This window comes from Sarcophilus harrisii, chromosome 2, assembly GCF_902635505.1.
Source record: "Sarcophilus harrisii chromosome 2, mSarHar1.11, whole genome shotgun sequence".
Taxonomy (NCBI): Eukaryota; Metazoa; Chordata; class Mammalia; order Dasyuromorphia; family Dasyuridae; genus Sarcophilus; species Sarcophilus harrisii.
In genome coordinates, this window is record NC_045427.1 from 126,133,524 (window position 1) to 126,148,624 (window position 15,101).

General features: G+C 32.4%; 1 protein-coding gene across 2 annotated transcripts in view; it reads left to right on the plus strand.

The window, feature by feature from the left end:
• LOC100927054 (disintegrin and metalloproteinase domain-containing protein 32-like) overlaps nt 1-15,101 on the plus strand; it is an 85,092-nt gene that overhangs the window by 11,517 nt on the left and 58,474 nt on the right. For both annotated transcript variants that reach the window (XR_004231758.1, XM_031950735.1), the window contains exons 4-6: nt 4,701-4,779; nt 10,955-11,031; nt 12,035-12,212. Coding sequence is in view for 1 of the 2 variants with exons in the window: in XM_031950735.1 (XP_031806595.1) it covers nt 4,701-4,779; nt 10,955-11,031; nt 12,035-12,212 (334 nt within the window). In the remaining variant the exon portion in view is untranslated. The remainder of the gene's footprint in view (nt 1-4,700; nt 4,780-10,954; nt 11,032-12,034; nt 12,213-15,101) is intronic.

The window sequence follows — 15,101 nt, forward strand, 5'->3', positions numbered from 1 at the left end:
ATTGTAGAAATAAGCAACATATCTAAAACCATGTTAGTAAAATTTAGACAATTTTATAGGCAAAAAGCTTTATGTATTCATTCTTGCAGCTACTTATAACACAATACATACAGATTTAATACTGGAAGGTCATAACTTTTGAAGCACCCTTCTTCCTCTTTACAAAACGTTTTTATGATTCCATGCCATATATTGTAGCTTTATCTATCTCCCCTATCCTTTACTTATTGAATGCAGGAGATGATGAATGGAGGCCTATTATCTTTGAATCTAACTTTTCCATGAGCTCCAGACTAGTACTATTTTTATATTTTTAACTGACTTTGGAGGTCATTATCTTAGACTTCACTCATTTTATCCAGACATTGGACCCTAAGGGACCAAATGAGTTGCTCAAACTTAGTGATTTAAAATGCATACATAAATCTTAGTCATGTTTAGGAGTGACAATAGGATAAATTCAATAAGGGAACACTTTTTAGCCCTGGCATATATAGGCACATAATAGATGTTTATTAAACTCTTTTTGAATTATTAATTTTTGGTGAATCCTATATTATCATTTTTTGGTGAATCCTATATTATCTTGTGTCAAGAAAGGAATACACCTATGATCCAATGACTGCCTCTTTAAACTGACTCAGGAACTTTACAGGATCTGGATCCCTCTTTCCCAAAGGAAAGAAAGTCGGAGGGAGATTGCCTGATTGCCTGTAAAAGTTAAGTGATCTTTTTTAAGGTGGTACATATGAATATACATGTGGAGTGGACAACCTAATGCTGGAACAATTCAGCTCAAGAGGAAACAGAGAATAATATATATATATATATATATATATATATATATAATTTTTTTTCCTAATAAAGGGAAACAGAAAATGGGCTGATCTGGGAAGGGAATGGGTATGTTATGGACAGAGTTCCAGGCACAAGGCCTGGTATATCTCTTAAGAGCCCAAAGCAGTTAGCTCATGGGCTGCCCAAAGCTAGTTTGAGCAAAGCTAATCAGAGTCACTGATGCTATATTGAGTACAACTGGGTTTACTCTTGGTCATTGAAAAGGATGATTGGTTTGTTAAGCCATTCTGTATGCTGATTGGTCAAGTTAGTCCTATATGGCTTCCCTTGGTTACCTGCATAGCTAGCACATACTCATTTTCACTGTTCTGATAATTGTGTACTGTTATCAAACTGGGTGAGTTGCTGTGGATGTGAACTTAGAAATCTACACTTAACAATGTCTATACTTTAAGAATGGTTATATATAGTAGAAGAGTTTGTTTAAAAAAAAATTCTGCCTCACTGTAACCAGTCTTTCCAGATCTTAAACTTATATTTGAGGCCACTATCTATATACTTGACCTAAGACAAGGGCTATATTAGTGAATGTTTAATAACAAGGTCTCTGGAAAAAATGTATGCTCATATTGAAATTTAACAATAGTTCTCAGGAGCCACTTCCATCTGGCTCTATCCCAGGACTTCTTAAAACAATCATCAAACTTTCACTAAAATTTATATTGTCACCTCTTTTTAGCACTGGAATGAGTTGCTGTTTATATAATTTTTTATCTCATCAAAAATCTTTTTTTAATAAAATGTTTAAAATGTTATAATATCCTCTTCGAAAAAAAAGATAAAAGTTCTTCCATAACACAGATTAGATTAGAAAATAGGTTTTTAAATGTCAGATTATTACATTTCTCAAAGTTATTAATAATCTTTTAATCACCAAATCAAGTGACCTCAAATCATTAGCTATTTTAATCCTCTCAAAAGCATTTGCCACATATTGATCATCCTCCCTTCTTGAATACTCTTTTTGAATTTTTAAAATCATTTTTCATATCTCCTTTTTCTTTCTCTTACCTTTCTCCCTCTTTGATTGAGAAAATTAGAAAAACAAAATCAAGCAATACAAATTTCCCCATTGACCATGTTTAAAGAATCCTCACCCTGTATTTTCATCATTTTGTCTAAAGATTGGTAACTTGTTTTACCATAAGTCCTCTGGAATTGTGGCTGGTCATTGTGTTGATCAGAGTTCCTGAATTTCATAGATATTTTGTCTTTATAGTATTGTTATGTAAATTGTTGTTTGGTTGTGCTCATATATTTTAGTATCAGTTCTTATAAATATTACAAGTTTTCTCTGCAACCATTCTCTTTTTGTAATATAGCATATATTCTGTCATTTTCATATATTGTAATAATTTATTTGGATATTCTCCAATGATGGGCATCTTAGTTTTCAACTCTTTGCCATCATAAAAAGAGCTGCTTTAATATTTTTGTGCATTTTAATTCATTCTTTTCTTTGATCTCTCTGGATGTCTCTGGAATATAGACCTAGATATCATATCACTGGTTCAGAGTATCTGTGAACAATTTAATAATTTCTTGGGTATAGTTCCAAAATGCTTTTCAGATTTCTGGACTAATTCATAGCTCTATCAAGAGCATCATATTAACCAATCTGAGAGGTATGAGGTGGTACCTCAGAATTATTTTAATTTGTATTTTTAATAGTCATTTGGAACATTTTTTTCATATAACTATAGATGACTTTGATTTCTTTGTCTGAAAACTACCTGTTCATATCCTTTGATTATTTATCTTTGAGGAATGACTTGTAGTTTTATAAATTTGAGTCATTTCTCTAATATACCTGTTTCATAGCCCCTCTAGTACTTGTCATTTTCCTTTTTTGTCACTTTTGTCAAACTGATTGTTGTGAGTTTCTATCTCTGAGTTGTTTTAGTTTTCATTTCTCTAATTTTAGTGATATAGTGATTTAATTTTTTCATATAGCTATTGAGTCACTTGGATTTCTTCCTCTGAAGATGGACTTTTCATAACCTCTGACCATTTATTATATGGGGAATGGCTGTTATTCTTTAAAAAATTATTATTTTTTTCAATAGTATTTTATTTTTTAAATACATGTAAAGATGATTTTCCACATTCATTTTTATAAGATTTTGCATCCCATTTTTCTCCCTCCATTCCTTATTCCTCTCTCCCCAAGAGAACAATGAATCCTATATTTATATATATGTATATATATATATGTACAATCCTATATATATTTCCATATTTGTCATGTTATGCAAGAAAAAATTATAAGAAAAAAACAAAAAGAGATGAAAATACCATGGAATGGTTCTTACCTTACAAATTTAACTCAAATCCTTATATATTCTAGAAATGAAATCTTCATCAAAAAAACTTGGCTGCAAAGCTATGGGAGTCTTGGGGGGACCCCTTTGGATAACATGTCAATATTGGGATTGGGGAAATTAAGCTGGGAGTCCTGTGAAGTAACTCTAATAATGAAGGGCTGGTTGAATTGGTCTACATTTATTGTTTGTATAACTTGTATGTGTGTGTTTTAATTTTTGTTGTTGTTGTTGTTGTTATTGATATTTTTCTGATTGGGGAACTCCTAAAATGATAAAATATGGGGAGTGTGGGAAGCTACTCCTAGATTTCATTCAGCTATTTTCCTAGAATTTTCTTTGTATTAATCTTTTTTCCAAAGAATTTGTTTAAAAAAAAAAAATCAATCCTATTTCAGCACTGCAGGGAGCTCTGAGTTTGGAACTTCCTTTGTTAGTGCGATTGGTAGCTTAGAGAATTGCCTGGGACATTGAGAGGTTAAGTCACTTGACCAGAGTCACACAGTTAGCACTTGAACATCCAGAAATCTTCCTAATTCTAAGGCCAGCTCTCTTACCTATGGAATTCTCAATTCTCTTTTCATTAATTATAGAAATGAGTAATAAAAAATACAAGCTTAAGACAAGACAGTTCTGAATTGACATATTTGCCACCAACTGCTCTACTTGATTTCTATTCCACTATTATTATCATCATGCCTCCACTTTCCCTCTGCCCCAGCTCACTACCTCCTAGTATATGCTTCTCATTAGAAAACACATGAACATGGAGTTATGTTTGTAAGCATATTTCATCAGTACTCTCAGTTGCTTCTCTGATTGGAGGGCTGGAGAGCAGAGAAAAAAACCCCTTACTTCTATCCTTTCCCTTCATAGAGAATTCAAAATTCTATTCAACTCTTTATTTGCTGCCAATCTTTTTTCTTGGGTTTAACTCCACCATCCTTGTGCCTCTGGGCTAGCTACCCATGGAGGGCCTGCCAGCTTTAGCTTCCTTTTGTATGTGTCTTGTGTATTAGATCATAAGCCCCTTGAGAGCAGGGATTGTTTTATATATATTCATAGTACTTAGCACAGTGCCTGGTACATAGTAGGTACTTAGTATCATATTTGATAGAAACACCCTAGTGATAAACTATTTAAAGTGTTCATCAATAAGTTAAAATTAAAATTGAATTGTGGAAACTAGTCATCCAAACACAACTCTATTTGGAATAAGTATTTTATTCTAATACTTACGATATATATTCCCTTATAAGAAGAGAAGCTGAATTGGAGGAATACCATGGAAGAAATAGTGAATTGAGAACAGTGAGATATGGGGGAACTTTGTAATGCACAGAGTGATAAAATGTGGAATAGGGAAGTTTGAATGAAGATAGATGTATATATCTTGGGCAATATTCAAATAATGCAATTAGTTTAAATGGCAGAAAGCTTCTTTTCTTATTTAACATGATAAAAAATGAACAGTGCAGCTTTCACAACTCAGATTTTCTTTTTTTCCCCCCTCACATCCAGATTGTTTTTACCAGATGATTTTGTTGTCTATATGTACAATCGTGAAGGTGCTTTGTATTCTAGTTCCAAAACTACAATGGTAAGATTCATATTTTGTATCTTGAGATTTTTCATTTCTTTTTATTTTATTGCTTAGCGTGGGCATTTTTCTTTTTAAAAAAATTAGTATTTTCTCTTTTCAAATACATGCCAAGATAGTTTTCAACATTTACCTATGCAAAACCTTATGTTCCAAGTTTTTCTCCCTTTTTCCTTCTTTTCTCCTCCATGACCTCAAGCAATCAGATAAAGGTTAAATATGTGAAATTTTTCTAAACATATTTCCAGATTTGTTATACTGCACAAGAAAAATCAGATCAAAAGGGAAAAATAATAAGAAAAAACAAGCAAACAAACAATAACCAAAAGTGAAAATACTATGCTTTTATTCACATTCAGTCTCTCTGGTTCTTTCTCTGGATGAGAATGGCTCTTTTCATCACAAGTCTATTGGAATTGTCTTGGATCACCTCATTGTTGAATAGAGCCAAACCCATCACAGTTGATTATTACATAAACTTTTTGTTCCCTTGTACAACATTCTCTTGGTGTTTCTCACTTAATTTAGTATCATTTCATGTAAGTCTTTCTAGGTCAGCCTACTCATCATTTTGTATGGAACAATAATATTCCATTACTTTCATATTCCATAATTTTTTCAGCCATTCCTCAACTGATGGACATCCACTCAGTTTCTAGTTCCTTGCCACTACAAAAATGGCTGCTACAAACATTTTGCACATGTGGATCTTTTTTTCCTTTTTTTACAGTCTCTTTGGGAAACAGATCCAGTAGAGACACTGCTGGATCAAAGTGTATGCACAATTTGATAGCTCTTTGGATCTAGTTCTAAATTGATCTCTAGAATGGTCCGACTAGTTCACTGTGCCACCCGAAGTTCACTAATATACTACTTTCCCCTTATTCTCTCCAGCATTTCCCAATTTTATAGGTATGAAATAGTACTTCAGAGTTGTTTTAATTTGCATTTTTCTAATGAATAGTGATTTAGAGCATTTTTTCCATATGACTAGAAATTTCTTCATTTGGAAAATGTTTGAGCATATCCTTAGACTATTAATTGGGAAATAACTTGTTTTCTTATAAATTTGACTCAATTCTCTATATATTTTAGAAATGAGATTTTATCAGAAACACTGACTATAAAAATCGTTTCCCAGATTTCTGCTTCCTGATATGTACTACACTGGTTTTGTTTATGCAAAACCTTTTTAATTTTAATCAAACTTATGTATTTTGTATTTTATCATGTTTTCTATTTCTTATTTGGTCATAAATTAATTTTTTCTCCAAAGATTTGGAGGAAACTCCTGTCCAATTGTTCTCCCAATTTGCTCACAGTATCACTTATTATGTCTAAATAATGAACCTATTTCGACCTTATCTTACGAGTAGGGGATGTTAATTTTAGGTCTGGTATGGCCAGGCTACTTTCCTTTGCATTTTTTTCATTAATACTTGAAAGTCTGATCTTTTGTTTTTTTCAGATGAATTTTGTTATTTTTTCTAGTTCTGACTTTTTTTTGGCAGTTTAGAATAATTTAGTAGAGTTGTCATTTTAATTATATTAGCTTGACCTGGCTATGAGCAGTTGTTTAGATCTGATTTTATGTGAAAATTTTATAATCGTGTCCATGTAGTTCCTGGGTTTGTCTTGGCAGGTAGACTCACAAATATTTTAAATGGGATTTCTCTTTCTAGCTCTTGCTCCTGAGCTTTTTTACACACACACACACACACACACACACACACACACACACACACACACACATATTGTAATTGACTGAAACTGCACACCTGTGTTCTAAAACAAAAGAAAGTGGGAGATGTAATGGGCTGAAACTGAGCAGATGCACTGAGGTCCGAGCACTTAAGGCTAATTATCAATTGGACAATACTCTATCAGTATATGCTTGGAGAAAGAATGGTCCTGCCCACTACTCTGTGCATGTTTGATCTGTTGTATAGGAGATCTGTTGTATAGGAGTGGAGGATTTAGGCGGTGGAGTGAAAGCGCCAAAGTCACTCCTGGATTTGTGTTGTGATTGCTCTCACTTCATATCACCATTCCATTCACGTCCACAAAGAATAAAGATCAAGGACTTTTGCTGATTCTGACTCCAGCTGATTCTAAAGCATCCAGGGTGCTAACGTGGTCATCACAATATATAAATATGCTGATGATTTATATGGGATTATTTTGTATCCTTCATTTCTCTAGGATTTTCTAACTATACAGTAATATCATCTGCAAAGAGTGATAGTTTTGTTCCCTCTATGCCTACTCTAATTTCTTCAAATTCTTTTTCTTATCTTATTGCTAAAGCTATTTCTACTGCAATATTAAATAAAAGTGGTGACAAGTATATTTGTTTCACCCTGATCTTACTGGGAATGCTTCTAGCTTATGTCAATTATATATAATTGTTTACTGCTTATCATTTAAAAAAAACTCCATTTATTCATGTTTTCTAGTTTTTTTTAATATAGGAACTGGTGCTGTATTTTGTTAAAAGCTTTTTCTGCATCTATTGAGATATCATATGATTTTTGTTAGTTTTGTTATTTGGTCAGTTGTTTTGTTATGGTCAATTGTGGTGACGATTTTACTGACATTGAACCAGCCCTGCATTTTTGGTATAAATCCCACTTGATCATAATGAATATGTTAATGTATGTATATATGTATATGTATACATATATGTAATAGATATATCCTAGTAATAAATTTCTGCATTCTTTTTAGTATTTTGATTTTTTTGTATCATTATTCATTAGGGAAATTGGTCAATAATTTTCTTCATTACCATATTTGGGTCGTAAAAGAAATTTGATAAAACTTCATCTTCTATTTTTCCAAATAGTTTATATATGATTAATTGTTCTTTAAATATTTGGTAAAATTCACTTGTAAATCCATCTGGCCCTGGAGAGTTTTTCTTAGGGAGTTCATTGATGGCTTGTTCAACTTGTTTTTCTAAAATGGAGTTACTTAAGTATTTTATTTCCTCTTCTGTTAATCTGGGAAATTTATATTTTTATGAATATTCATCTATTTCAGTTAGATTGTCAGATTTATTGGCATACACTTGAGCAAAATACCTCCTAATTATTTCTTTAATTTCCTCTACAATAGTGGTAAGTTTACTATGGGTGACATTTTGAAAAAAAAGACCTCATTCTTGCTCAATTCTAAATGACACTCCACATCCCTAAATTAGTCTGTCAGACGAATGCATTATTCTATAGATGGTTAGTATTATTTAATAACTTAGTCACATGTGTACTTGATTTTCTTCTGTGCTTTCTTTATCTTTGTTAACACCTAAGTCTTACGGAATAATAGATAGGAGAGGGGAATATGAATGAGTACAATGAACATTGAAAATAATGAAGGGAGAATTTATAATTTATAATAAACTTTTTATTTTCTGTGGGGGCATTATCTGAGTTTCAAGAAAATCTTCCAGTTTTTACAAAAATTGCAAAACTACATTGCTTGTTTTCAGGACAATATCCTTAATTCCAGAGACTTTGGTATGTGACAGTGGGATGTGATATACACTACTTTCAAGAAAGAGAAATATATATTTTTTTCTTTAGGAAATAAAATAGAGATCTGATAATGAAAACTACTTCAAGATTAATTCACAAATTTATTATGCATTGAGTGCTAGAAATATAAATATGAAAAAAGATGATAAAAGTAAAATATTATTTTGACTTTTTCAAAGAGGAGTTTCTACTAGGTTAGAATTGAAATACAAATAACAAAAGTTGGCAGTATTTTCCCAAATTTCAAATATATAGAATCAGATTGTTCACAGAAGTACAACAAATTAGCTAGATCTTTATTCCTCAGTAAATCAGTGAAGAAAATGACAATTTTTTGCAATTATTAGCATGTGTCATACTTCGCTTTTAATTCCTAAATGGTCCATATTTTTAAAAAGCTGTTTCTTTTCCTTCTGAGGCAGTTGGGATTAAGTTAAGTGACTTGTCTAGGGTCGATAGCTAGGAAGTCTTAAGTGTCTGAGACCAGACTTGAACTCAGGTCCTGCTGACTTCAGGGCTGGTGCTCAAGTCCACTGCACCACCTAGCCACTCCAGCATGTTTTTTTCCTCCCAAAATTTGTTGTATTTATTCTGTCCCTTAATGAAATTTTGAAAACTTAAGGATAATACTTATTTTTTAAAAAAATTTGCCTTATTTCTACAGTTCTAAATTTTAAAGAATTCTTACTACTGCCTGGTTATAGAATTAAAAGATATGAATTCAAGTTTATTTGAAGGTGCAGCAGAAATCTGTTTAGAATTCACATTCATTAATAATAAATTAATAATAAAGAGGGATCAAAGAACAATTAAGAAAGATTTATTTTACCTAAAAATGATGATTACTTAACTAGTATTACAGAAATTTCACATCTTTTTCATATAGCCTGGAGGAGTGAGTCTTTTTCCTAGTATTTTATAAGTTGAGGAGTTTATAATTCTATATTATAGAATTATAGTATTACTATATTAGAACTATATTATGGTAATAATAATAATTGTAAAAAATAACATTTATGTTCCCCATATGAGGCAGCAGTTTCTCTGGAGTATATATGTGTGTGTGCATACACATTGTGTGTATATACACACACACACACACACACACATACACACACACAGAGGAATATACATTTTATGCAGAAATGAGCTATTGGACAATCAGTTGGTTTTCAAACTTGATCCTGGTATATTTCCAAGAGATTTTTCTATTCTATTTCCTCTTCTTTGTGGATTGCTAGGATTCTCAGAGGGAAAGTCCCATTTCCTTGACTTGGTCCATGTTTGTACCATTGGGATCATTCCTTCTACCCACTCAGTTATTTCATGGTTTATTAGAAAGCAAACTGACCCCTAGATGTAGATAAGTTAAAGTTTGACTTCAATTCTACAATTTAACCAGTCATGTGATATTACAAGTAATTTGTATAACTTCTGAACTTTTAGTTTCCTTGTAATAATGCAGGGATATTTCTATCACTTATATCACAGAGTTTATGAAATCATAACTTTGCAGAAAGGTAGAACTACAAGGGATGTTAGAGGTCATGTAATCTAACCTTATTTTTAATCGTGAAGAAAGTGCCAAGAACTTTGCCTAAGGTGACACTGATAGTAAGAATTAGGGATAGCATTTGAACTCAGGTATCCCAACTCAAAAACTAGTAATTTTTCCACTATACTGCACTGCCTCCTTTTTTTAACTTTCGAAAAAAAGATGTAGTAGAGACTTAACTGCTGTTTTGAAATACTTGTTTTGTGGAAGAATTGAAACTATTCTTTTTGTTCTACCTACAGAGAACCAAGACTAGTGAGTGTTTAGAAGTTATAGGGAAAGAGATTTTGGTTCAAGATAGAAGGAGATTTTCAAATGTTTTTTTAAAAATGCATAGATTAGTTCCATGACACTGGAGCAGAGATGAGATGATTACTTTGGAATGATGTAAATGCCTTTGGATTGGAATAGTATAAGTTTAATGACATATGGTTACCTAATCTTTACTGCTGTAACTGTGGCATAGGTAAAATAAATATGCTCCCACTTTATAGTAAAGAAAATTTCAGCTTAGAGATTATAATTTACCTCAGGTCAGATAGACAGTAAGTTTCAGAGTTTAAAATTTGAAGTCACTGAAAATTTTAAGCTTAGTGTTCTTTCTATTATATCACTGTGTTCCTAATCTGAACAGATACTTTCAGTCATTTTCCCCAGTTTCATCTTGGAGTTCAAACAAGTTGGAGCTGAAAAGCCATGTTTATTTGTTAACCTTGCCATCCTGCATTTAGTGAGTAAGCCAAGAATCTTTAAATTATATTATGTATAATAATGCATATTAGTGCAATAGAATTTTTTCCTGAGAAATATGATATGGATGACTCACTCTGGAAATGGGAAATAGAATAGAATCCCCAAGGCCATTTAGAAAGGAATAATTCTTAATTTCTAAGGAGATAATACTAATAGCCCATGTAAAACTATGGGAGTTCCTTTGATTTTAGGGGATCATAGCTAGGCTAGTTATAACCTTTTTTAAAATATAAAAACAATTGTGAAAGGCCCTAAGAAAACATGAAAGAGTTGGATAGAACTAGTTCCCAAATAACCTATGTTTTTTTTTTTTTTTTTTTTTTCCCTCCAGAAATATTGTAACTACCAAGGATATGTTGCAGGTTTTCCAAATTCGGTTGTCACGCTCCATGCCTGTTCTGGACTCAGGTTCTTTTTTATATGTAGCTGATTACAAAAAACAAATTTACAATGTTTGATCATAATGAATTTGCTATGTTTAAGTAGATATATGTGTGGAGATGTGGTAGTGATTGCAGTATGAAAACCTGGATAAGATTTTCTCATCTGTTTTCAGATTGTCAGTTTATTTACTAGTGGAATATCTGAACTTTATCAGACTTCCAAAGGCCATCCTCGACCCATTCTTATAACTCTTAGGGCAAAAAGGTTCACCTGACCTCTATGAAACCATCCAAGAATCCATTGATTGAAAAATTCATGCCCATTTTCTGAATTTTAGAGAAATAGAGAACTGATTTAATGCAAAAGTATATGTTTCAATTGTCCCTTTGATATAATTTCTTTGCTCTCCTAAGGCAGAAGAGGCTTCCCAGTACACACTATCTTTTGTGGAGCTCTCTGCACCTTCTGGTTCTAACTTTAGAAGGTTATGAATATCCCCATGGTCTAGAGAAGAGGAGAGCTGTCTGTACTAGAGGAAGAAATGGAATATATTTGGGACTATTAACTGACTTCTTCCACATATTCCTTTGGACACAAACATCATACCATAAGGGCTTAATCTCTTGCATAATATTTTCTGAGAATCTTTTAAGCTTCTGTGATTCCTTTAATATCTCATATTCTAGTGCTAGAAGGGATCTCAGAGGGTATCAAATTCAATCCTTTTATTTGATAAACAATATACTCTCTAACTATTTTGTAATTATTTTGTTTTTATTTGCATTTGTCATTTTTAATACTTATTTTGTATATACTTAAAGATGTCATTGTTTCTTCTGTTAGAATGTAATTCCTACTTTTGAATAGGATTTAAAAAAATCATTGTGTTTGTATCCTCTTAACATAGGACTTGGTATAAAATAGATATAATAAATATTTCCTGAATATTTGTCATCTGAGAATATATCAGAATTCTATAATAAAAATAAAATAAATTTCCTGTTTTTAAACTTCATTTATTTTTCAGAGGATTACTGCAATTTCAAAATGTTACTTATGGAATTGAGCCCCTTGGGTCTGCAGGTGGATTTCAGCATCTTATTTATCGATTAAGAAGTGAAAACACAGATCTTGCTGTTTTAGCAGAAAATAATACACATTTGGAATCGGAGGACTTGGAGTATAGAATTGAGTCTAGTGGTGAAGTGAGTTTAAATTTTATCATTTCCAAAGGTTTTATTACTCATCTACTTAAAATGATTATTAGAATTAACTAGAGTGCTGTGGAATTTTTTTTTTTTTTTGAAATCTAGCCTGTAAGTCACTTTATTTGTGACCGATGTACCTTTATATTCCCCTTTATTCTAATCATTACTAACTAAGGAAGCGGCGACTTCATGGTTCTGCCATTTGTAAGCTCCCAGAGTGGAGCATTTTTTTGGTCCTGTTTTTAAATTGCCCATCTAATACAGTGCTGTGTTCAATGTGAACTCAGGTGTCATTTTTTAAAAAAAATCATAACACATTTCTGGGAATACAGTCATAAAGAGGATTTTTATGAAAATAACATAGAAGATTTCATTCCAAACTAAGGATTAGGAGTCAAATCATCATAAATGTCTAGCAATATATAATAAAAGCAGATTCAACAACTACAAACCTCCAAAGTAATTTAAATAGTAGCATTTATAAAATCAGCATAAATATATTATTAGGCATTGATTATATGAAGGCTTCAACATATTATGCCATATTGTAAATCTGAGGTTCTTAACTTTTTTTAAATTTTCAGTCATGTATCCCTTTAGCAGTCAGGTGAAAATTAAAAACTTCTCAGAACAACGTTTTTAAATATTTGAAGAAAATGGTAAATTTCAGTTAGACGTTAGTGAAAATAATGATACAATTTTTTTTAATCTAAGTTTAAAGACTCCCTGAAATCTTATTCCCATACTAAGAACTCTTTTTCTTGGTAGAGGGCTTTCATGGACTGTTGGGTAAACAAGTCAAAATGGCATGTAATACAGATCCAACTGTACAGAAATCATAAATTGGACGTTAAACTAGTATGTTAGTTATCATAATCATTTAGTTAATTATTTGCTTCTTAACAATAGGTGGCATTTTTAGTGCTTTACAAAATGTGTTGTTTATATTATATCATTTGATCCTCACACCTCTGTGAGGTAGGTGATATGGGTAATATTTCCAAAGTGAAGGAAATTAGAACTCAGAGAGATTGCTTACCGTCATATCATAAATAGTTTGAACTCAGCCTCTGTGGACTCTAAACTTAGCGTTCTTTCTACTGTCATGCTGCCTCTTCCAAATTTTAGAATTGAAAAAGGATGTTTTTTAGCGGGGGGTGGGGGGTGGGGTGGAGCAAGATAGATGGACAAAAAGGAATGGGTTAGGGAGAAGAGGAGGGAGGGATAATTGATGGCCCAGTTTTCTTTAAAATGTTTTCCTAAATAGTTTAAATGGATGTGATTTATTTTCAGTTAGTAAGTTTCTCCAGGGCCAAAAAGGATCATTTCAAATAATTCACTGACAGAATTTCATTAAAAGGAATAATTTATATATTGATTTAGTAATAGGGCTTAGGTTTAAGTCTTAACATTTATGAGCAATGTTTGATTAGACTAGACATTCCCCCTTTCTTAGCTTCAGATTCTGTATCTGTGTATTATGACTTGTCTCAATGTGGCTGAAAGGGAGGAAAGAAGAGACATTTTGAGCAACTTCCCCTCTCCTACATTAGAGACTTTAATTCTAGCCACTTAGAAAAGCTGGAGGTTGGAGCCAGAGGCTGGCCATTTTGTGCTTCTCAGAGAAAGGGAGTATCTTGACTAGAATTAACGTTACTATATTTATCTGCTCAGTTAAGTATTGCTAATTTAGGGGAAGTAACTTTAAGTTTCAATCTAAATTTCTGACTGCTACTTATTAGTAAGGGTGATCCCATGCTTTATGTTTAAAGCTTGATTCCTTTTCCACCAAATACCAATTCCACAATGAATATATATATAGAAAATGACAAAGAAACTCATTTATCCTAGCTAATAAAAAAGAAATCAGGGAAAGAATACATAAACAAATGAAGGAGCTTTCCCATTGTTATTATAGCCTAACCATCAGGATCCTTAGACTTATTTGTGGTTTGGTTTGGTCTGCACTTTTTCTTCTTTTAAAATCTTTATTAAAGGGGATTGAAAGCAGGGGAAAGCAGTTGCTAGGAGGAGGGAAAGTTATGTATTCAGAAATGAAGACAACACAAAGGCAAAAAATAAAAGAAGACACCAGACAGGAAGAATGCCAACATTTTGAAAGCCATAGTAACTTATATGTGACCCTGAGCAAATCACTTAACTCTCTTTGCCTCAGTTTCCTCACCTACAAAATGAGACGGAGAAGGAAATGGTAAACTAATCTAGTAACTTTGACAAGAAAATCTCAAATGAGGTCATAAAATGTCAGATATGACTGAAACAACTGAACAACAATTGTAAGGAGTATTTGGAAAATCACGGGAAAAGGGAGAAATACTATACAAATGGAGAGGGCAAATGTCTTGATTAAAAAAAAAAAGTCAGACTAATTCTAAAGTGGATCAGTAAAAAGAAGGTTGGTGAACATCTAGAAAGGGAGGGGGCCAGAGTTGTGTGAAATTGAAAAAAGAGAGATCCTGATCATCTGATTTCCAGCCTTAAGAGAGAAGACATGTCATTCCAGACTGTCTTTACATCCTAGAAGGAAGAGGAAGATCGAGAGATGCTGAGATAAAGAAGAGCACAACCTCAGTCATTTCCTTATCCTCAAGTTACTATATTAGAGATTAGGGGAATTTCCTTCTGGGCGAAATCTGAAACTCTCTATGTTCCCAGTAGTATAGTTCATTTGCTGTCTGCGTGTAAATTCTCCAAGGTATACTTATTCTCATTTTTGCTTTGCTATCAACTTGCATAAATGAGGTTTGTTTTCTATTTGCTTCATGTATTCATTGTAGAACTGGGCACTTGATGAAAAGGTACCTTAGACATATAACATGGGAAACTTTTACGTTAAAGATTAGCAGTCAAGAGTGACAATTACCC